This window comes from Brassica oleracea, chromosome C1 (genome assembly GCF_000695525.1).
Source record: "Brassica oleracea var. oleracea cultivar TO1000 chromosome C1, BOL, whole genome shotgun sequence".
NCBI lineage: Eukaryota > Viridiplantae > Streptophyta > Magnoliopsida > Brassicales > Brassicaceae > Brassica > Brassica oleracea.
Window position 1 is genome coordinate 4,087,388 of NC_027748.1, and position 20,945 is coordinate 4,108,332.

Below are 20,945 nucleotides of genomic sequence, written 5' to 3' on the forward strand. Positions count from 1 at the left end.
TGGTCGACTCTCCGCTGAAATCCCATACTTTCAACAAAGAAGAGATGCTACTGGAAGGTTCGGTCACTCTCCGTTACAAAAGGCAACGACAGCTATCCGTATGATGGCGTATGGTTGCCCAGCTGATGCCGTCGACGAATACCTCCGACTTGGTGAGACCACCGCGCTTTTATGCTTGGAACATTTTGTTCAAGGAATCATAAATATATTTGGAGATGAGTATCTAAGAAGACCCACGCCAGAAGATCTTCAGCGACTATTCGATATTGGAGAGATACGCGGATTTCCCGGGATGATAGGAAGCATCGATTGTATACATTGGGAATGGAAGAATTGTCCGACCGCATGGAAAGGTCAATATACACGTGGATCAGGAAAGCCAACCATTGTTTTAGAGGTTGTAGCTTCACAAGATCTCTGATATGGCACGCCTTTTTCGGACCACCAGGTACATTAAACGATATCAATATTCTTGATCGATCACCGGTTTTTGATGATATATTACAAGGTCGAGCTCCAAAAGTTAACTACATAGTTAACGGAAACGGGTACCATTTGGCTTACTATCTCACAGATGGTATTTATCCAAAATGGGCTACTTTTGTCCAATCTATTCCACTTCCACAAGGTCCAAAAGCATCCTTATTCGCTACATATCAAGAAGTTGTACGTAAAGATGTCGAGCGTGCTTTTGGGGTCTTGCAAGCTCGATTTGCCATAGTCAAAAATCCAGCTCTTTTGTGGGATAAAATAAAAATTGGCAAGATAATGAGAGCATGTATCATTCTACATAATATGATCGTAGAAGATGAACGAGATGGGTACACTCCCTTTGATGTATCAGTTTTCGCACAACCGGAATCAAACCAAAGTTCCCAAGTGGATTTCACGTATTCGACATATATGCCTTCAAATCTCGGCAATATGATGAGCATTCGGAATCGAGTTCGTGATAGAACAATACATCACCAGTTGAAAGCTGATTTGGTTGAGCATATTTGGCAAAAATTTAGAACAAATCAAGATTTCGACTAATCGGCTTTTTCTCGTTTACGATTTGTATTTGTATTTTTCATACGTTTTATGTAATTTTTATTAAAAAAATTATGTATGTTTTTATTTTAAATCATTCTAATTAAAACAAAATTTTTTTTAAAAAAAAATTAACCCCTATGGGGTTCTCCCATTGGAGGAAGCAAAAATTAATTCCAATAACCAAAGTTCTTAACTTATCAAATCACCTTAAAACCAACTAATTTAATCATTAGAGCCCATTAGGGGTTCTAATGGATGGAATTGGTCTTATAACCCTGTCTAAACAAAACCCGATTTCAACCGAACTAAATTTTATCCGAAAATTAGTAAAAACTCGAATGAATTTATGAACATAGTATTGAAAAACCAAAAAATTCAAGTCAACAGAAGCGAATCTAAAGGCACATCGAACGTCTAGGGGCCTAAATTTCACAACTCATATATTTTGACAACATGATGACTTCATGTACTTGGATAAGACTTAACCAAAAATTAGAAATACTTAATCAATTCAAAGTCAGAACTGTGATTAAGCCATCCAAGCATAGAGAAGACTTACTTACTTGGTTCCACGTTCTTGAAGCAAGAAAACTTCACATATCAGCAGAAACGAAAATGATTTGTGCATGACAATTGCTGTTCTTTCGCTATCAGCCGGCCTAACATCCTTCTTCCGGCGAAAAGCTTCACCTCCTCCTCTAATATATCTCCCTTCTTCCTCTCAAACACACATCTTTGTATCTGTTTCAAGAACTTTGCTCGAAGCATCGAAATGATCTGTCATTTCGTATACTCTCTCTTACTATTACTCCTCGCTGCCAGCTTCGCCCTTCCTATCTCCGGCGACGGTGACGCTGATGCTCTTTTGAAGTTCAAGTCATCTCTAGTGAACGCTAGTGTCCTCGAAGCCGAAGGGTGGGACTCTGGTGTTCCTCCTTGCACCGGGGATAGAGGAAGCCACTCGACATGGAAAGGAGTGATGTGCGACAACGGCGTCGTTTACGCTCTCCGCTTAGAGAACATGAGCCTCACGGGGACGCTTGACTTGCAACCGCTCGTTTCAATGCCAAGTCTCGAGAGCGTGAGCTTCATGTATAACAGTTTCGAAGGGCCGATGCCACGTGGAGTCGACGAGATTGTAACGCTAGTGTATCTTTACTTGGCGCATAACAAGCTTTCGGGTGAGATCGATGGTGATTTGTTTGACAGCATGAATGATCTTGTGAAGGTTCATCTCGAAGGTAACATGTTTTCCGGTGAGATTCCGGAGTCGTTGGGGAGACTGCCGAAGCTGACGGAGCTGAATCTTGAAGATAACATGTTTATAACGGTCCGGTTTCTGGCCCAAAAAGTTTCATAAAGGAATGGGCTTCTCTACGGCCCGTTTGACAAAAATCTAGGGTTCCTTCCTTCCTTCCTATAAAAAGAGCTGCAGCCCCTTCTTTTGTCTGATCACAAATCTGAAGCGAAGCTCTGCAGAGAATTCCCGGAGGCCGAAAACCCTAGCCGTCGACCTCTCTCCCTCCTGCGCCGTCTCTCTCTTCTTCTCTAATTCTTGTTTCAAGATCCAGATCTAGGTTGAGGTGGAGTGTCTTGAACCCATCTTGTTCTCATGTACTGTATACTTCTTTATGTACTGTATTAGACCCTGTTTGAAAGCTAGGATGATAGATCATGATTATTGCTAGGATGTTAGATGAATGGAACACGATGCATAAGAACCCTCATATTGTTAAATGGGACTTAGTAAACTGAAATGGAGTTGTGGTAGCGATGATTGATTGGTAATTTATGCTTGTATGTTTGGATGTGTAGTCCCATGAGTGGTTTGTGATTAAAGCTAGGATGCTAGAGGGAAATGAATGCTAAGCTGATAGATGAGTAATGATTGTTAATGTTATTGAAGTAGAACTTGAGTGCAATGTGTATTGTGTGTGGCACCGATAACGGGTGGCGTCTAGTGAATGAGTCCAAGTACAAGTCTAAATGAAAAGGAAAGCGAATGAGAATGGGAAGGGATAAGTGAAAATGATAAGGTCGGGTAACGGGAAGTTAAAGGTGTCATAGGATCGAGTCGGTCTGGTATGATGAGTCGGTTAAGTCTAGGGTTTAACGTGTGTGGCAATGAGTGAGTTCATTGTAATGATTGATCACTAGGTTGCTAGAAATGTATGGAATTGAATGTGGACAATTAGTGATGACAGTATGAAATGATAAAAATACATTACCTGATTGTAGTGGCTAGTCAGTCCTAGTTCTCGCATAGAGTAGTATAAAGTGTCATGCGGGCAGGCTAGTCTAGAGCCACTTCACTGAGTAACTTGTTGCTCACTCCTCCATTTCTATTTCCCTGTGCGCAGGACTGTAAGTAGAAGTATATGGATGTGGGTGTGACGGTATTTCAAAGAAGGTTATGCGCCCGTCGGCTCTCGGGACCAGTAACGGGACACGTAAGGTTGTCTAAATGAGTAGACACGTGTCCATAACGCCCTTTCGATAACCCCGGTCGGACGCCGGGGGATCGGGCCGTTACAATGTTCACCGGGAAAATACCTCCGTTTAAACATAAGAGTATCGTTACCGTTAACGTTACTAACAATCAGTTAGAGGGTCGTATTCCGGTTGCTCTCAGCCTCATGAACACCACCTTCTTCCAAGGTAATCATCATCATCATCATCCTCATATTCATATCATGTCTTGTTCCTTTAATTAATTACCATAATATTGTTACTTATTCTAGTTTACACGAATATCAATCAGTAGTCAATCACTTATCAACAATGAATTAGTTCAATGGTTAAACTCTTATATCATTTAGTAAAAAGACTAATAAGTTATATATATATATATATTTGATTTTAGGTGAAAAGCATCTACTCTAAAAATTAATTTAACATGGTTTATATATGATCAACACTAGTTCTAAGGTTTTATGATACAAAAATAATCTTATTTTGAATATTCATTCTCGTTTTCTTTTTGTTTCTTTTAGTTTCAGGTAGGTAGTTTTAATTTTATGTTCGTACACTATTAGAATCTTCATCAGTTTATGACTCCAGACGAATTTCAAATTTTGTCGGCTTCTCGTTCTAAAAGGATTGACCCTTGTTAGTTTTCATGTAAAAATTTAAGTTTAACAAACGACAAAAAAAAAATTAACTCTATCTGATTATTACCAACCATATGGGGGAACTTTGAATTTATTGGTCCATGCACTCTTCTTAAGAGCAGGAATAAGGCTGATTCTTAGAGCATGGGCAGCGGTGAACCATTCATTGGGGTTCAAAAAACTAATTTTTTATTATTATTATTCTTTTTCATTTGATTAAAAAAAAAAATTAAATAAAGTGACCAATTGCGGGCCGCCACGTGGCGTGGGGCCCGCTGAACAGTTATGACCCGGGTTCACTCAGGAGAGGCGAGACGAGCCGAAGTCTTCATTTATGCTTATTTTAATATATTTTTTTTCGTAAAACGTGCGACCTCTTCTCCTTAAACTCCTGATGCGCATGCTCTTAGGAGTTTTAAGAGGTGTAGGGCCCACAAAAATCATAAAACCCACCTCTTCTTCCTCTTCTGCAAGAAGCGAGTTCGGTAGAGTTTTTGTACTGTTCGCGGGCTCCACTGACACGTGGCAGCCCGCAATTGATCCATTTTTAATTTTTTTTTAAATTAGACAAAAAAAAAAAAATTAGAACCCACGCTCCCCACCTTGCGGTAATCCTGCTCTAAGTACTGAGAAGCATGTTGAGTTTTTCCATGCGAAATTACAAAATTGTTTTTAAGAAATTGACATATGCGCAATATGAATAGATTTCTTGTAGAAATCATATGTGAACATTTCTATGACTAAATGTGCCACGTAAGATCTGTAACTTTCAAATAATTCGTTTGGGTCTAAAACAGGCAACAAGGGGCTGTGTGGACCGCCTTTGCTTCCCTGCAAAAACACTCCGCCCTTGCTTCCGGTGTTTCTCTTTGCCATCACCATCCTCGCCGTCGTAGTACTCGTTGTCTTCTTGTGCTCCATTTTCATCTTCGGCCGCCGTAAACATAAAGCAAGCGAAGTACACGAACACGGCTACAGCAGCAGCCTCGGCACACTCTCCGTACCATCGGAGCAACAACTCAGCGAGAAGAGCTCGATGGACTCTAAAGTCTACAGGAAACTAGCCAACGAAGTTGTGCAACGGGACTCAGTAGCAAGATCATCAATATTAGAGCTGCCTCGAGAGGAAGTCGACAAGCGAGTAGATCAAAAGAAGCTCCATTTCGTTCGGAATGATCAGGAGAAGTTCACGCTCCAGGAAAGCGGTTTAGGTTTATGAGTAACATTGGGAGGGAAGAGTTTTATGATTATATGAAGAGGATCGGACGGTTATCTCACCCTAATCTCCTTCCGTTGATCGCCTTCCACTACAGAAAAGATGAGAAGTGTTCTTTGAACAATTTGTTGCAATATTTTAAAACCGGACTGTCATAACCTAAAAAATTTTGGATTATGAATCAATATGGTTTCATCTAGAATCAATTAAATTCAGTCAAAAAATAAAAACAAAATTACGAGTGGTTTTTTTTTAGTTTTTAGGTAAGTTTTTTTTATAAACATAATTAAGTTTAGTTAGTAAAGTTTTTTATAAAAATAAATTATTTAATCAAATTTAAATATAAACTAAATGAAAATTAGATATTTTGATGTTTAATAATGATTACGAGTTATGAAAAGTAAAATAATTGAATAAAATAAAAAAATTTATAATGATTTTAAAATAAAATTAATTTTTGATAATGAATTATAAATAAATTCGAATGGTTCACAGTTTAACCTGGTTCATCCTTCGGTTCTGTTGGGTTTTGAAAACACTGATTTGTTGATACTTTATTTTGTTAATTTTTGCAGCAAACCGGACACCCGGCCAGGTGGTTTTGGATTGGCCGATCCGGTTAAAGATTGCAAAAGGAGTCACTAGAGCTTTGGACTATCTCTACAAAATATTCCCTGATCTGAATCTCCCTCCTTGTCTCCGGGTTAGCATCATCACCTGCCTCAGTATGAAGAGAAGATACTTAAGATTGTTACGAGCTCCTCCCCGGTGGACAACTTTATCGTTTGGCTCCCAGACCCTAAAGGAATATATACTACTAAAATGGGTTATGGTGTGGCGAGTTACTCTGATCATAGACTGCCCTTTCTACCACCATCCTTTGACTGGCTGAAGCACATATGGAATCTGAATACATCTCCTAAGATAAAGGATTTTCTATGGAAAGTTATAAACAGAGCAATCCCCGTCAGTTCCAACCTAGTCACTCGAGGAGTTAATCCCTTTGCTTGTAAACGATGTGGAGGAATAGAGGATGACGTCCATGTGTTTGCCTCATGCCCTTTTGCCATGAACGTGTGGGAACTAACCCCCCTAGCTTGGATCCCTGATTCGCACTCTTCTCTTGCAACTATGCTTGTCCATGGTAGCAGAATGATCACACTCCCCCCGTCGGACTCTATGTACCGATATGGCCTTGGGTGTTTTGGAACTTATGGAAGTCTCGTAATAAACTGTGTTTTGATGACAGATTTTTCTCAGCTCAAGAAACGATTCACAAGGCCATCGCAGACGCAAAAGAATGGCAAGCAGCGCAAGAACTGGGCGCCAGCTCCCAACCTCAGCACGTGAAGACCAACGCTCCGACCAGAACCTCTCCAGCTGCGAACTCGAGACCATCGTGCTTTGTGGACGCGGCCTGGAACCCTATCACAGAGGTCTGCGGCATTGGCAGTATCTTCAGGGGAGTAAACTCATCTCGCCTTCCCAACATCCACTACTCCCGCCGGTTCATCTCATCAGCTTTGATGGCAGAAGCCATAGCTGTTCGTTCTGCAGTCATGAAGGCTGCCTCGTCGAATATTCGATCCTTGACGGTGTACTCTGATTCTCAAGTTCTGATCTCCATGATCAAGACAAAGGAAACAAGACCAGCGCTCTATGGGATATTATTTGACATCTTTTATTTTAGCTCTCTGTTTGAAACAATCTCTTTCATGTTTATCCCTCGTTTAGAAAACTCAGAGGCTGATTTGGTGGCAAAGTCAGCTCTCGCTGCGGTGGAAAATCTCTCCGTCGATGGAGTGTAACTTATGCTTTTAGATTATGAATGCAATGTTTGTTCGACCAAAAAAAAAATCTCCCTCGCGGCCATCTCAAATCTTCCAACGTTTTGCTCGACCACGACTTCGAGCCGCTACTAACGGACTACGCTCTCGTCCCTGTGGTTAACAAAGATCAGTCTCACTTCATGGTGGCTTACAAGTCACCAGAGTTCACTCTGGAAAACCGGACATCAAGAAAGTCCGATGTGTGGAGCTTGGGAATCTTGATCCTCGAGTTACTCACTGGGAAGTTTCCGGCGAACTATCTCCGGCATGGGAAGGGAACTGACGACGAGCTAGCTGCTTGGGTTGAGTCAGTAGCGAGAACCGAGTGGACACCTGATGTGTTTGATACGGAGATGCAAGCAGGGAGAGAACAGGAAGGGCAGATGCTGAAGCTGCTCAAGATTGGGTTGAGATGCTGTGACTGGGACGTGGAGAGGAGGATGGAGCTTCACGAGGCTGTTGATCGGATAGAAGAAGTTGATCACGGAGACGTTGGTGAAAGTTTTCAAGAGAGTTTTCGATCTTCATACGTGACTGCTGATTATGAGTATCGTTTTTCAAGAACCACGACTGGGGAGTTCTCGCTCGTGTCCCTCTAAATCTCTCATTGATGTTTGTTGATTAAGTTTCTTGTCTCTGTTTGTAGGTAAAGACGTACCACTTTTATTGGCATTCGATTATATGCCCATCCCAAGGCTTTACTTGGCTCCACGTTGATGGAGATCGTTGACTTTAATGTAATCTTCAAAAGATTTACTCCTACAAAAAAATGTCAAATACTGAATAAGACTCATTTAAAATCTTATAAAACGAAACATTGAAACATGTAATCAAGCCATATCCAAACTTAGACTTACTTGGCTCCACGTTCTTGAGGCTTTTCCAAGAGAAAACTCACACATTAGCAAGCGAGAACGATTTGTTGCGGTGACATTTGCTGTCATCTCGCCATCAGCCGTCCTTCCGACAAAAAGCTTTCACCATATAGTTTCCTTCTTTTTTGAAACATTAGATTTTTGTTTTTGTTTCTTCAAGATGATTCTTCATGACAACAAACCTGCGGTGGTATACTCTCTTTTAGTATTATTACTCGCCGTTAGCTTCTTCGTTCCCATCTCCAGCGACGGTGACGCTGATGCTCTTTTGAAGTTCAAGTCATCTCTCGTGAACGCCACCGTCCTCACCGGATGGGGGGACTCCGGTGATCCTCCATGCACCGGGAAAAAAGGGAGCAACTCGAAATGGAAAGGAGTCATGTGTTCTGCCGGCGTCGTTTACGCTCTCCGTCTAGAGAACATGAGCCTTGCGGGGACGCTTGACGTGCAAGCGCTAGGCTCCATGCGCGGTCTCAAGAGCGTTAGCTTCATGCGCAACGGTTTAGAAGGTCCGATACCGCGTGGACTCGTCGGGCTTGGATCTCTTGTGCATCTTTACTTGGCGCATAATCGGTTTTCAGGAGAGATTGACGGTGGTTTTTTTGACGGAATGAAGGATCTGGTGAAGGTTCATCTTGAAGGAAACAGGTTTTCCGGTGAGATTCCTAAGTCGTTGGGGAAGTTGCCGAAGCTGACTGAGCTGAATCTTGAGGATAATTTGTTCACCGGGAAGATACCGCCGTTTAATCAGAAGAATCTTGTAACCGTTAACGTTGCTAACAATCGGTTAGAGGGTCGTATTCCGTTAACTCTCGGCCTCATGAACATCACCTTCTTCTTAGGTAATCATCATCATCATCATAACGTCTTGTTCCTTTTATTGTGTATCATAATATCGTTACTTGTATTCCATGTTTACGACTGTGGTTTTAGTTTACAAATATCGATCAGTAATGCATGTCCATAGTCCTTGAAAACTTGAAAGTCAACATCTGATTATACCATCCATGCAGAAACTTTGAACTTTTTAGTCATGGATTTGGATTCTTTGCAAGTAGTGAGCACCACGTTTATAGTTTGACACAATGTGCGATATAATTAGTTTTCTTCTAAGATTCATATGTGAAAAATAATTTGTATAATAAATCAAATGATATTTCAATAATTTTTTTCATTATTAAAACTAAAATAATAAAAATGTACGAAAAATAGTAAATTAAGTTTAAAACAAAAATTAGATTCTTAAAACATATGACTTTATTTCATTTGGTTTTATATTTAATTTTTAAAAAAATTAACTTCACAATTAAGATATCAGAATATATTATTGTTACATTAAGAGCATGATTATTAGAAGGTTCTTAGAATGGAGTTTTTATCGGAATATAAGAAGTCATCTCTTAACTTTTAACTAAAAAAATTAAGAACCGGCTCTTAAAATTTTTATTTAAAAACCGATTCTTAGTTTTTTTAGTTAAAAATTAAGAGACAGATTCTTATATTTCGTTAAGAGCTCTACCCTAAGAACTCCCAATAATCATGCTAATACTCATATGGTAATCTTTCTACAAATAGTAACTTTTCCATCAACTATATTCTCTCCCCTTTACCTAGGTAACAAGGGGCTGTGTGGACCGCCGTTGCTTCCCTGTAGACACCCTCGTACGCCGTTGGTTGCAGTGTTCCTCCTTGCCCTCACCGTCCTCGCCGTCATAGTCCTCATTACCGTCTTCTGTTCCGTTTGCATCCTCAGCCGTCGTCAACGCAAAACTCCCGACCACGACCGCGGCCACATCCCTAGCCTCGGCCTCGGCACAGTCTACGGACCAAGCGAGCCACAGCAAAACAGCGAGAAGAGCTCGCAGGACTCCAAGGTGTACAGGAAGCTAGCCAGCGAAGCTGTGCAGCGAGACTCAACGGCAACGTCATCAGTGTTATCCGAGAGAGCCCTGCCTCGAGAGGAAGATCAGCGGAAGCTGCATTTCGTTCGGAATGATCAGGAGAAGTTCACGCTCCAGGATATGCTCCGTGCGTCCGCGGAGGTTCTCGGCAGCGGGGGGTTTGGATCGTCGTACAAGGCGGCTCTTACGGGAAGCCGCGCGGTGGTTGTGAAGCGGTTTAGGTTTATGAATAATATCAGGAGAGAGGAGTTTTACGATCATATGAAGAAGATCGGACGGTTATCGCACCCTAATCTACTTCCGTTGATAGCATTCTACTACAGAAAAGATGAGAAGCTTCTCGTCACCAATTACATTCCCAATGGCAGCCTCGCCAATCTCCTTCATGGTTAGTGTTCTTCATTTCCTATGATGTTCTTTTCAACCAATCTGAGAAATTTTATTGGTTTGGTTTGGTCGGGTTGGGTTTTCGCTTTATTAACCAAAATGTTTCTCATTTCAAAATATTATTAACTAAAATGTTATTAACCAGACCCAACCCGACCAAACCAATAATACTTTGAATCGAGATATAACTAATCTTTTTTTTTTGTCAACTAACTAAAATATATATTTTAAATTATTTTGTCATGTATTTTTCAAAATAGATATAAAATTGAGCATTTAAGTAGTATTTAAGGTTTTAAAAGAAAAGTTCAGATAATAAATTAAAATGTTGAATACATGAGATATTTATTTAAGTTTTGAATATTTCTTTTGGATTAAAATTTTTTATTTTTTTTATAAAAGTTATTCGAATTTTCAAAATTTTAGAGATGCTTGAATACATGCAATATTTATTTGTTTTGAATAATTATTTGGGATACTAACTCAGATTTTTGGATTAAATTTTTGGATTAGATTTTTGGATTAAATTCTAGATACGGTTTATAGTTTATACCAACTTACAAGATCGAATCGGATTAATGTTTTTGGTTCGGGTTGGTTCAGAACTCGGGATTCAGCAGACCTATAATTATGTTTGGTTGATTTTTGCAGCAAACCGAACACCCGGTCAGGTGGTTTTAGATTGGCCAATCCGGTTAAAGATTGCAAGAGGAGTCACAAGAGGCTTAGCTTATCTCTACAGAACATTCCCCGATCTGAACCTCCCTCACGGCCATCTCAAATCATCCAACGTGTTGCTCGACCACGACCTCGAGCCGCTACTAACGGACTACGCCCTCGTGCCAGTGGTCAACAAGGAGCAATCTCACCAGTTCATGGTGGCGTACAAGTCACCAGAGTTCACTCAGCAAGACCGAACATCAAGAAAGTCCGACGTCTGGAGCCTAGGAATCTTGATCCTCGAGATACTAACGGGGAAGTTTCCAGCTAACTACCTCCGGCAAGGGAAAGGAGCTGATGACGAGCTAGCTGCTTGGGTCGAGTCAGTAGCGAGAACTGAGTGGAACGCTGACGTGTTTGATAAGGAGATGAGAGCAGGGAAAGAACAGGAAGGTCAGATGCTGAAGCTGCTCAAGATTGGGTTGAGGTGTTGTGACTGGGACGTGGAGAGGAGAATGGAGCTTCACGAGGCTGTTGATCGGATAGAAGAAGTTGATCACAGAGAGGCAGGTGGAAGTCAAGAGAGTTTTCGATCTTCGTACGTGACTGCTAGTGATGGTGAAAATCGTTTTTCAAGAGCCATGACTGGAGAGTTCTCGCTCGTGTAATAGCTTCCCTGTCTCTCTAACTCTCGTCTCATTGATGTTTGGTGTGTCTATGTTTGTAGGTAAAAGACTGATCACTTTTTATTTGCATTCTATTATTTTTTTCTTAGTTATGGTTGATGAGTAAGCTTTTGTTTCTTTTTGTGAATACGCGTGCCACTTTGTTTGTTATCATCTAGACGCAAAAAGAATTTGTCTATTACGTCATTTTCTTCTTCAACTTGTCTACTGTTGAGATAAGCAAAGAATATTAATTTATGGTTCATTCACAGGCTTTGTTGCTTTACTCTGGGTAACGTTTCCAGCTGGTATATTCTTTGAGAATATTTTGATTTTACTTTTACAAGTTTGTTTGATAGAGACCTTAATAAAATTTTATATCTTTTTTCTATATTTATTTTCTTGTCTCCATGTGATTTTCCTTTTATCCCTTTTTCTTGGAATTTACAAGCTTTGATCAACCAAGAGAAATATCAACAAGAAATTAAACCTCTGGTGAAATCTTGTTACCATCTACTCGGTTGTTTCCTCGTATCAAAGGTTGTATCACTATCTGTCTGGTTCAGGTATGTTGTGAGTTTTTGCTTGCTACCTTTTTCTCTGAACAGGTCTTCTGATACAGTTCATCGTATTTAAACCCTGTTAATATATGGTTGGTTTGAGTTTCAGTTGTATACTTTTGTATCCTTCAAGCTGTGTTCTCGGTTTCTCATGATTTTAAACCGGTCTTCATATTTATGTATGTTTGATCATCTAAGATGGAACTTTGGGGGTTTTTAATCACCTGAAAAAAATACTTAGGTTTGATTGTATAGCTGTACTCATAAAGAGCACAGTGGTGTTGCAGTTGAGATGGCAGTAACAGCAGATTATCAAGTCCAGTTTCCCGAAAATGATGATATTTACTCTATACTAGCAGCTGAAGGGATTGAGTTCCTTTTGTCACATAGTGGAGAGGTACCAACCATTCTCTCTCATTGCTTCAAACCCTCTGTGATTTTTCTATACTAAGAAACTTCTATTAAACTATAAGCTTCACTTCTACTAGGTGCCACTGGAATATATTCACGGGAAAACGATCTGTCTCTTCTTCTCCGCAAACTGGTGCAGGCCATGCAAGGACTTCACTCCAGAGCTGGTTAAACTCTACGAGAGTCTCCAGAAACGAGGAGAAGAGATCGAGATCATCTTTGTCTCATTTGATCATGATATGACTTTATTCTATGAACACTTCTGGTCCATGCCGTGGCTCGCAGTCCCCTTCAGCTTAAGCCTACGCAACAAATTAACCGACAAGTACAGGGTTGCTCGAATCCCGTCGCTTGTCCCTCTCTTTCCAGGTGAAATCTCTGTCGCTGATGACGTCATTGGTCTGATTGAAGACTATGGTCCTGAAGCATTTCCTTTCACTAAAAAGAGAAAAGAAGAACTCAAAGCCATCGATGAATCCAAGTGCGTTGGAGGACAGCTAGAGAAACTCCTTACACATGAATCCCGGAGTTATGTTGTTTCTAGAAATGGAAGTAAGGTAAGAAAAACCGAGACTCCGGATGGTGGCGGATAGAACCGCACCACCACTAACAAAAATCTCTACATATATATATATATATATATATATATATATTTGTTACTATTAGAACCGCACCGCAATTGTTTCTCATGATACCATTCATCTCTCGGTCTGATCAAATGATCATTTATGATGATTATGTCTGTGAACAACATGCAGGTACTAGTATCTGACCTTGTGGGGAAGACCATAGGTTTATACTTTGGTGCACACTGGTGTCCGCCTTTTCGATCCTTCACTTCTCAGCTCATAGATGTGTACAATGAGCTTACAACCTCCACAAAAGGCTCCTTCGAAGTCATCTTAGTCTCAACAGACAGAGACTCAAGAGAGTTCAACATCAACATGACCAACATGCCGTGGCTTGCAATCCCTTACGAGGACAGAACAAGACAAGATCTCTGTAGAATCTTCAACATCAAACTCATACCTGCATTAGTCATCATAGGACCTGAGGAGAAAACAGTGTGCACAAACGCGAGAGAGATGGTATCGTTGTATGGATCGAGGAGTTATCCATTCACGGAGTCTAGGATTGTTGAGTTAGAAGCTTGTTTGAAGAAAGAAGGTGACTCGTTTCCGAGGAAAGTGAAAGATAAAAAACATGAGCATGAGCTAAAGCTGGATATGGCGAAGGCTTATGTGTGTGATTTTTGTAAGAAGCAAGGTAAGTTTTGGGCGTTTTCTTGTGATGCTTGTGATTATGATCTTCATCCTACTTGTGTGGAAGGACAAGAAGAATAGTGATTTGTCTTATTTTGTAATTTAGTAAACATTAAGATCTGTTATGTTCTGAAATTAAGACTCAGTTAATGGAACTTTCATATCATTAACAAATTTGTTATAGTTTTACAACAGTATCCAATCTTTTTTTCTATGACGATTATTACTCCGATTACCAAAAAGAATATTCAAATAGTCTCCCATCAAAGCTAATGCTCTTCTTTTTTTATGAAAGCTGAGAAACCAATTCTAAATTAGCACAATGGCTTCACCTTGTGGATTAGAGATTACATTGCCTCTGCAGCTTCTTCATCTCCTTCTTCCTCATCTACTACTGTTGGCTTGACCCTCTTAGGTCTGCCACACAGTCTCACATTTTTGCCAGACAAGAGCTTCATTGCTTTCTCAAAAGTCACCTCACTTGGTTCAACGTTCTGCCAATTACAAAGTTATATTCGATGAAAACTCCTTCAAACAATAGTAAATCCTATCATACTATGGATGCAGATCCACACCTCATTTCCTTGTCAAATACAAGACCAACATATCCTAACAAATGCTCCTCTTATTCTAACTATATAATATTTTGCGGATGCATCATATAACAGTAGATAACATAGTACCTTGGGAACAGTAGCCATAGTGCGGCGATGTCGAACAGTAAATCCAGATTTGCTAAGCTTCAAGAACACAGGCTGCCCATCTTCAGGGTGGTTTCCCTGTTCAGAAATGAGTAAACAGAGTCGTCAACACTCGAAAATGTTGAAACGCAATAACTGTAACCTTAAATATCAGTCTTACCAGTGTCAGAGGATAGCGTAATAATTCAAGAGCACCTTCAAGCGTAATAGAGTTCATATCCTTTATCTGAAAAATTAAGGTTCTCAGTAAGAGAAGGCAAGCATTATATTACCAAGATACTACTGGCACGTATAAGCACACTGAACATTGACTCAGTAAGAGAAACATAGAGAATGTTTAATATGATAAAAACTCCAACATACATGGGACGCATTTGCTCGTTGTGGTACGTGTCCTTTTTTGTCCTCACCAAGCTGTACATAATGCCCATAGGGCCCGCACTTCAAAATAACCTGAACAAGTAAATGGATTCAGAAAATTGAACTTGTCAACAGAAGAGGGTCAGGTCAGAGCACGGGGGACACCTTCTCATTGGTATTGGGATGAACACCCAGTAATTTGGGCTCTTCTACGCAGGTATTCTTTGGAGTCTCATCTTCATCTTCATCCTCTCCATAAAGCGTTTTGGCAACGAACCTGCATATGAACCACATAGCTCAAATTATATAGGTGATAAACAAACGCAAAAACGTAATTTCGTAAAATGTGTTGGCGAGAATACATGAATAAGCGACTAAAGGTTAACGGTTAAGAGATTCAAAAGGCAGCAACTTACTTGCACGAAGGGTAGCCATCACAACCGATGAAATACCCAGAACCAAACTTGCTAACTTTGAAAACTAAGGTGCCTTCCGAACAACTGAAATGTGGACAGGAAACCCAATCATACACTCTTTCAAACTATGAATCACTGCACAATCTTGCAAAAGTTTCTGTCGATGCTACACGTGAAAGTGTAAGCATGGGTTGCCGTGTATGAGAAGAGTTTACAAAGCAGATGCTCTATTCTGAAATTGATTAGAATTTCTAACTTATAGATTTTGTGGAAGGGAAAAAGGGATGCAGACCTCGGGCAAGTCCGTGTGGGATCGGGAAGGGAAGAAAACAGAAAGTCCTCGTATCTTTTTTCCAACATCTTCTCCACCTGTACATGTATGATAATGTAAGAATCTAATAATTTTTGTGCGCAGAAAGTAGACTTAGAGAGTTCATTCTTCGAAGAAAGTACCTGTTGGATTTGGACATTTTCGACACGTTTACAGTAAGCGCTGAATCGTGTCCAGTAGTCTCTTAGGAGACCTTTCCATTCAGTTACACCACCAGAAACGTTGTCAAGCTGAAATGAAAATCAATCACAATCAAATCAATCAAAATATCTATGGAATATGTAGAAATTGCTATAGTTAATACAGCCTCGAGCAAAGGAACAAACTAAAAATCCACCTCGGTCTCCATATCTGCAGTAAAACTGTAGTCCGTGACCTCGGTGAAGTAGTTGGTAAGAAAAGCTGAAACCTGGAAACATAGTACAGAGGTTAGAAGGATAACGTTGCAATGGTTGGTTTACTATTATCAATTAGTGAGCTTGATTAATGAGAAAAAATACCATCCTCCCACGGAATTCCGGATACAGGACTCGGCTCTTTATATTTAGGTACTTTCTGTCCTGTGAAGAAAAACATAAAGATGTCAAAATGCTACTAGTCTATACCTCACATGAAAGGAGAGGTACTGCTAATGTCAGGTGACTTTAGAGTCTCTTAACCTCCAGCAAGAAACAGAAGCATTAGAAAAAAAAACACCACTTTCTTAACACAAAGCACATACCTGTTTTTTTTTTTGATCAAAACACAAAGCACATACCTGTAAAACTTTAAATATAGATGCATACGTCGAGGGTCTACCTATCCCGAGCTCCTCGAGCTTTTTAATCTGAATCACATTAAAACATGTTTATAACAAATTATGTATTGGAAAAGCTGGCGACAGTCCAATAAAAGTCTCATGCCTAATACTTCTGTGTAACCACACAGATTCAGCAATCATACAAAGAAGAAAACCCCTTTATCAGTTCATGTTTAGCTACCATCTTACTGAAACAGAGATTACTGTAACAAGAACTGTTTAAGATCAGTTGTTGACTTCAATAATGAAGGCATTTTGTGGAAGGTTCAGTGAAAGCATTATCTATTTGAACGGGAACCAAAATGAAGCTACTGGAGACTAAGATGTGAAGTATCAAATTTTATTACCCCGTCTGGCTTATTTATTTTCCAAAATAATTCAGTTTTGACTTAAACCTAAGAAAACTAAGTTAGATCAAGAAGGCAAAAAAAGAACGGATCTTTTTGTTGGTAATATCTTCCTCTTCGCCTATAGAAAAAGTAATTCACCGTGACCACTATTCCAAGAAGAGCCTACACTGTGGAACTGGATCTTAGACAACTTATGACACCAAAGAAATGAGAATACTATACCAGTGACCCCTCGGAATAGCGTGGTGGGTGCTGAGTATGGTGCTGCTTGAGTTCCACTTCACCAATATGTAGCAGATCCCCATCCTGAAAAGACGAGAAAGAAATGACAACCACGGTACAGAGCAGAGATATAAAAAAATCGTGATACAGTATTAGGAATGGTACCTTCAACAAACTGAGAGTTTCAAAAGTTTCATCCCGCTCACGACACTTATCATCGTCTTTGGTTCTGATTGCCTTAGCTTCAGGATCCTACAACACAAAACAACAAAAACTTCTTTAGCGCCAAATAGAAGAATGATCCCTCATTAGCTTATAACAAACAAAACTAAGATTCAACATACAGATGACAACTAGAGAAAAGAAGGAAAACCTTATGAAAATTACTCCAAGCCAAACCTAAGGGAATCATCGAGAATATGAAAAAGGTTGTACCTCGTAAATTGCCTGATATCCAAGGAACTCGACTTTTGAGCATGACGATCTGAAGATAATGGATGCAGCGGCATTTCCAATATCAAGTTGTATCTGAGAACGAAAAGAGTCAGAAATACATTGGATAAAATATATGCATGATTTAAAGGGCCAAATTAGCAGATATATTACCTGCACAACCGAAGCAGGCTCCATCTGACATGCCATAGCTCGTGCCCATATTAAGGTATATAATTTTAGAGAATCCGCATCAAGCAGGCTAGCAATCGTTGCTGGAAACGCATGCAAAAAGATGTTGAGAGTTATGACAGTGATTTGTATCATCATCATTCGTATAATAAAACAATGGTGAATGATTTACTTACACGGTAATCTACGTATATTGGTAGGTCTAATAGCTTCGTGGGCCTCCTGAGCGTTCTTAACCTTTTTAAAATATTTACGAGGACCATCTGATGTAAAGTTCTTCCCATACCTGCAGATAGTAAGTTAAGTTTTCTCGAGTCAAATGGACTACCGCAAAATGACTTCCAGATGCATTTATGTCTTACCTTTCTACCACCAAGGATTGTATATCTTTGACAGCTTCATCACCAATCTGATGGGAATAGGAACAAAATATATAAATCCAGGAAAATAATAATGAAACTGTAACAGATAGCAAGATGAATCAGTCAGTAATGATTCTGAAAAATCAAAACAAAGTATAGAGGTCACCCACATGTAAACCATCTGTCCGCATGTATGTTATAAGACCAGTTGATTGACCATCAGACAGTTGGACACCCTCGTATAGTTTTTGAGCAAGCTGAAATGTACTTATTATGAGAAATATGCACTCAATAATAAAAATGAAAAAAAAAAAGAATACAGTTTCAGCTTCTCAACCTTCATGGTATATGCTGATGAGAAATGCAATTTGTTAGCAGCGTCCTGTTGGAGGGTTGATGTTATATACGGAGTCGGTGGATTTTTTCGTGTAGTGCTCTTTTTAATGCCCTTCACTAGAAAACTTTCTGATCTTATCCTTTGCTCAATATCCTGAGCCTTTGCTTCAGAGCTGATAGAAAGCTGATTTAACTTCTTTGAATTTAAACTGGTCAAGTGAGCTGAAACAGCGGATGAACTATCCTTCCCTTGCACTCTGATCCCAACAGTCCAGTACTCCTGAGGCTTAAACCCGTCAATTTCAGTTTCTCTGTCACATATAAGAGCCAAAGCAGCAGACTGGACTCGCCCAGCTGAAGGGCAACCTGGAAGTTTCCTCCAAAGCAGCGGTGAAATATTGAATCCGATTAGATAATCAAGAGCACGCCGTGCGAGATATGCGTGCACCAAGTCCCCGTCGATTTCTCGTGGGGAATGAAGTGCAGTTTTTATTGCTGATTCAGTTATCTCGTGAAAAACAACCCTTGCTACTGTCATACTCTCGTGTAAGGCACCTTGCTGCTGTAACATCTCAATGATGTGCCAGGCGATTGCCTCTCCTTCACGATCTGGATCCGATGCAAGAATCAGATTTTCAGCTCTGGCGAATAAGGTGAACATAATGAGATAGAGAAGCATAATGACACATCCAGAAACTATTCTAAAGATAGTAACTGTGGATTTTTAAAAGTAGCTTTAACAGGCAAGAGACTGTACCCATTTAATGCCATCTTTATGCTCTTAATATGAGTCCAGGCGGAAGATGGAACCTCCCAAACCATGCTAAAATCATCATCCGGCCTCACTGAACCAGACCTTGAGGCCAGGTCCCTGATATGACCATAACTTGGCAAAACCTCATACATGTCACCGAGATAGCCCTGAATAACCTTTGCTTTTGTGATTGACTCAACGACAATAACAGATTTTCCACTTGGCGGAAAAAGCGGTTTAGAAGCATTTTGACCTCGGTGCTCTATGCTGTTTTTCATGGGCTGAGCTTGAGGAACCTGCTTCTGTTTTCCACTTTTGGGCACCTCCACGATGGGAGACTTTGCCACCTCCTTCTGAGAAGTGTACTGTTAGGTAAAGTAAGCAACGGCAAAACTACTATCTCGCAAAAAAATTAAAAATACCTTAGCGGATGAAGACTTCCGATTTCCAGAACCAGAATCTTTTGGCTTGGGAGCGCTTTTTGAACTCTCTTCTACAGAGATCGCTTCCAGAACTGGTACAGCTGAAGATGATTTATCCACTTTCTTCTTCGGCCGCCGTTTTGGTTTGACATTAGAGGCTCGCTTACCATTGCTAGCCGGTGAAGCTTCAGTTGATAGTTCTGAAGAAGCTAAGACCTTCTCCTGTTTTGGTGCATTGCTTGCTTCTGCTGGAGCAGAACCTTTGGGATCTTTTGCCACCTCCTTCTGAGAACCATACTGTTAAGTAAAATACGCAAGGGTGAAACTATTACGTCCCAAAATTTTAAAATACCTTAGCAGAGGAAGACTTCCGATTTCCAGAACCAGAATGTTTAGTCTTGGGAACGGTTTTCAAACTCTCCTCTACAGAGACCTCTTCCAAAGCCGATACAGTTGAAGAAGATTTATCTTTATCTTCAACTTTCTTTTTCTTTGGGCGCCGTTTTGGTTTGACAGCAGAGGCTTGCTTACCACTGCTAACAGGTGCAGCTGCTAAATCCACTTTGACGCCACTGCTAACATCTCCAATAACCGGTTCAGCAGTAGCAGTCACCACTTCAGCTTCTGAGGAAGCCAAAACCTCATTCTTCTTCTTATTCTTATTATTCCAGTTCTTACTAAACTTCTTGACAACCTTATCCTTATTCCCAGTATTAGGGACTTGAGAAAAATACCTCCCAGGAAAGAGTCTGAAACTGTTTCCAAAAGAACTTAAACTTGAGCCGCTAAAATGAGCTGCATAGCTAAAGGAACCGATCGAAGGAAGTGCGCAAGCTAATTTAAAACAACTTGCGTTCGCTCTTTTGAAATGAAGCTGGCATACGTTTCTATAGACACTAACTACTGAAGAGGACGATGAAGCTGGGAGACTCTGAATCGCCCTGCACTGCAACTGCAACTGCAACAAGCAATCAACAGAGTCTCCATTGAGTTCTTAGTGATGAATTTAGCCAAAAGTCTACACTTTTAGGCAATAAAGATCACAAATTTGAATCGAGAAACGGAAAAAAATTTGATAAAGAACACAAACCTTAGCCATGAGAGGACGAAGAGACAGAGGTGAAGTCGAAGAAGAAGACTTAGCAGCCGCAAGCGAGAGCGTTCTCTGCATTTGGAACAGTCTGATTGATTCAGAAGGTTTCAAATCGTCCCACGAGTGTGATTTCGTTGCTTCTCATATAAACCAACCAGGCGAAGAAGAATGATCTCTTTTGCTAATGGCGGAGTAAGAAGGAGAGAGAGACTACTAATAAGGGTTTACTTCACCTCTCTGGGGGTTTATCTGTTTATAATCCGG

General features: G+C 40.2%; 3 protein-coding genes and 1 pseudogene across 9 annotated transcripts; 3 read left to right on the plus strand and 1 right to left on the minus strand.

The window, feature by feature from the left end:
- The first annotated feature begins 1,807 nt into the window (after positions 1–1,807).
- LOC106329360 lies at positions 1,808–7,810 on the plus strand (annotated as a pseudogene).
- Positions 7,811–8,202: 392 nt separating this feature from the next.
- On the plus strand, positions 8,203–11,881 carry LOC106306504 (probable LRR receptor-like serine/threonine-protein kinase At4g31250). Its single transcript, XM_013743149.1, has 3 exons — positions 8,203–8,907; positions 9,680–10,354; positions 11,005–11,881. The coding sequence occupies exons 1-3, from the start codon at positions 8,226–8,228 to the stop codon at positions 11,679–11,681; spliced, it is 2,034 nt and encodes a 677-aa protein (XP_013598603.1). The 5' UTR covers positions 8,203–8,225; the 3' UTR covers positions 11,682–11,881.
- A 248-nt stretch (positions 11,882–12,129) lies between these two features.
- LOC106306513 (probable nucleoredoxin 3) lies at positions 12,130–14,061 on the plus strand. 2 transcript variants are annotated; one of them, XM_013743161.1, is made up of 4 exons: positions 12,130–12,244; positions 12,526–12,635; positions 12,727–13,206; positions 13,408–14,061. In XM_013743161.1, the coding sequence occupies exons 2-4, from the start codon at positions 12,531–12,533 to the stop codon at positions 13,990–13,992; spliced, it is 1,170 nt and encodes a 389-aa protein (XP_013598615.1). In that variant the 5' UTR covers positions 12,130–12,244; positions 12,526–12,530; the 3' UTR covers positions 13,993–14,061. The 2 variants fall into 2 exon arrangements, with proteins under 2 accessions (XP_013598615.1, XP_013598623.1); XM_013743169.1 differs by having other exon boundaries at positions 12,159–12,244; positions 12,515–12,635.
- Positions 14,058–20,914, minus strand: LOC106306468 (DNA topoisomerase 1-like). Of its 6 annotated transcripts, none has more exons than XM_013743136.1 (23): positions 20,679–20,914; positions 19,941–20,540; positions 19,589–19,873; positions 19,170–19,519; positions 18,414–19,053; positions 18,247–18,333; positions 18,077–18,123; positions 17,891–18,000; positions 17,697–17,797; positions 17,526–17,618; positions 17,256–17,342; positions 17,091–17,174; positions 16,477–16,545; positions 16,220–16,279; positions 16,057–16,128; positions 15,842–15,949; positions 15,681–15,757; positions 15,389–15,472; positions 15,138–15,249; positions 14,976–15,065; positions 14,773–14,838; positions 14,595–14,690; positions 14,058–14,405 (listed from the first exon to the last, which is right to left on the minus strand). In XM_013743136.1, exons 1-23 carry the CDS (start codon positions 20,757–20,759, stop codon positions 14,259–14,261), a joined length of 3,546 nt encoding a protein of 1,181 aa, XP_013598590.1. In that variant the 5' UTR covers positions 20,760–20,914; the 3' UTR covers positions 14,058–14,258. The 6 variants fall into 6 exon arrangements, with proteins under 6 accessions (XP_013598590.1, XP_013598570.1, XP_013598562.1 ...); XM_013743116.1 differs by having other exon boundaries at positions 19,170–19,531; XM_013743108.1 differs by having other exon boundaries at positions 19,170–19,531; positions 19,589–19,870; positions 19,941–20,546; positions 20,679–20,888.
- Positions 20,915–20,945: the final 31 nt, after the last annotated feature.

What these genes read in the sequence shown, in the direction of transcription:
- LOC106306504 (XM_013743149.1), top strand. Translation starts at nt 8,226, where the DNA reads ATGATTCTTCATGACAACAAACCTGCGGTGGTATACTCTCTTTTAGTA. An exon ending in GAACATCACCTTCTTCTTAG is followed by an intron (nt 8,908 to 9,679) that starts GTAATCATCATC and finishes CCCTTTACCTAG; the next exon opens with GTAACAAGGGGCTGTGTGGA. An exon ending in CCTCGCCAATCTCCTTCATG is followed by an intron (nt 10,355 to 11,004) that starts GTTAGTGTTCTT and finishes TGATTTTTGCAG; the next exon opens with CAAACCGAACACCCGGTCAG.
- LOC106306513 (XM_013743161.1), top strand. Translation starts at nt 12,531, where the DNA reads ATGGCAGTAACAGCAGATTATCAAGTCCAGTTTCCCGAAAATGATGAT. An exon ending in TTTTGTCACATAGTGGAGAG is followed by an intron (nt 12,636 to 12,726) that starts GTACCAACCATT and finishes CACTTCTACTAG; the next exon opens with GTGCCACTGGAATATATTCA. An exon ending in TTTCTAGAAATGGAAGTAAG is followed by an intron (nt 13,207 to 13,407) that starts GTAAGAAAAACC and finishes AACAACATGCAG; the next exon opens with GTACTAGTATCTGACCTTGT.
- LOC106306468 (XM_013743100.1), bottom strand. Translation starts at nt 20,759, where the DNA reads ATGCAGAGAACGCTCTCGCTTGCGGCTGCTAAGTCTTCTTCTTCGACT. An exon ending in CAATATACGTAGATTACCGT is followed by an intron (nt 17,798 to 17,890) that starts GTAAGTAAATCA and finishes ATGCGTTTCCAG; the next exon opens with CAACGATTGCTAGCCTGCTT. An exon ending in ATCCCAATACCAATGAGAAG is followed by an intron (nt 15,066 to 15,137) that starts GTGTCCCCCGTG and finishes TTACTTGTTCAG; the next exon opens with GTTATTTTGAAGTGCGGGCC.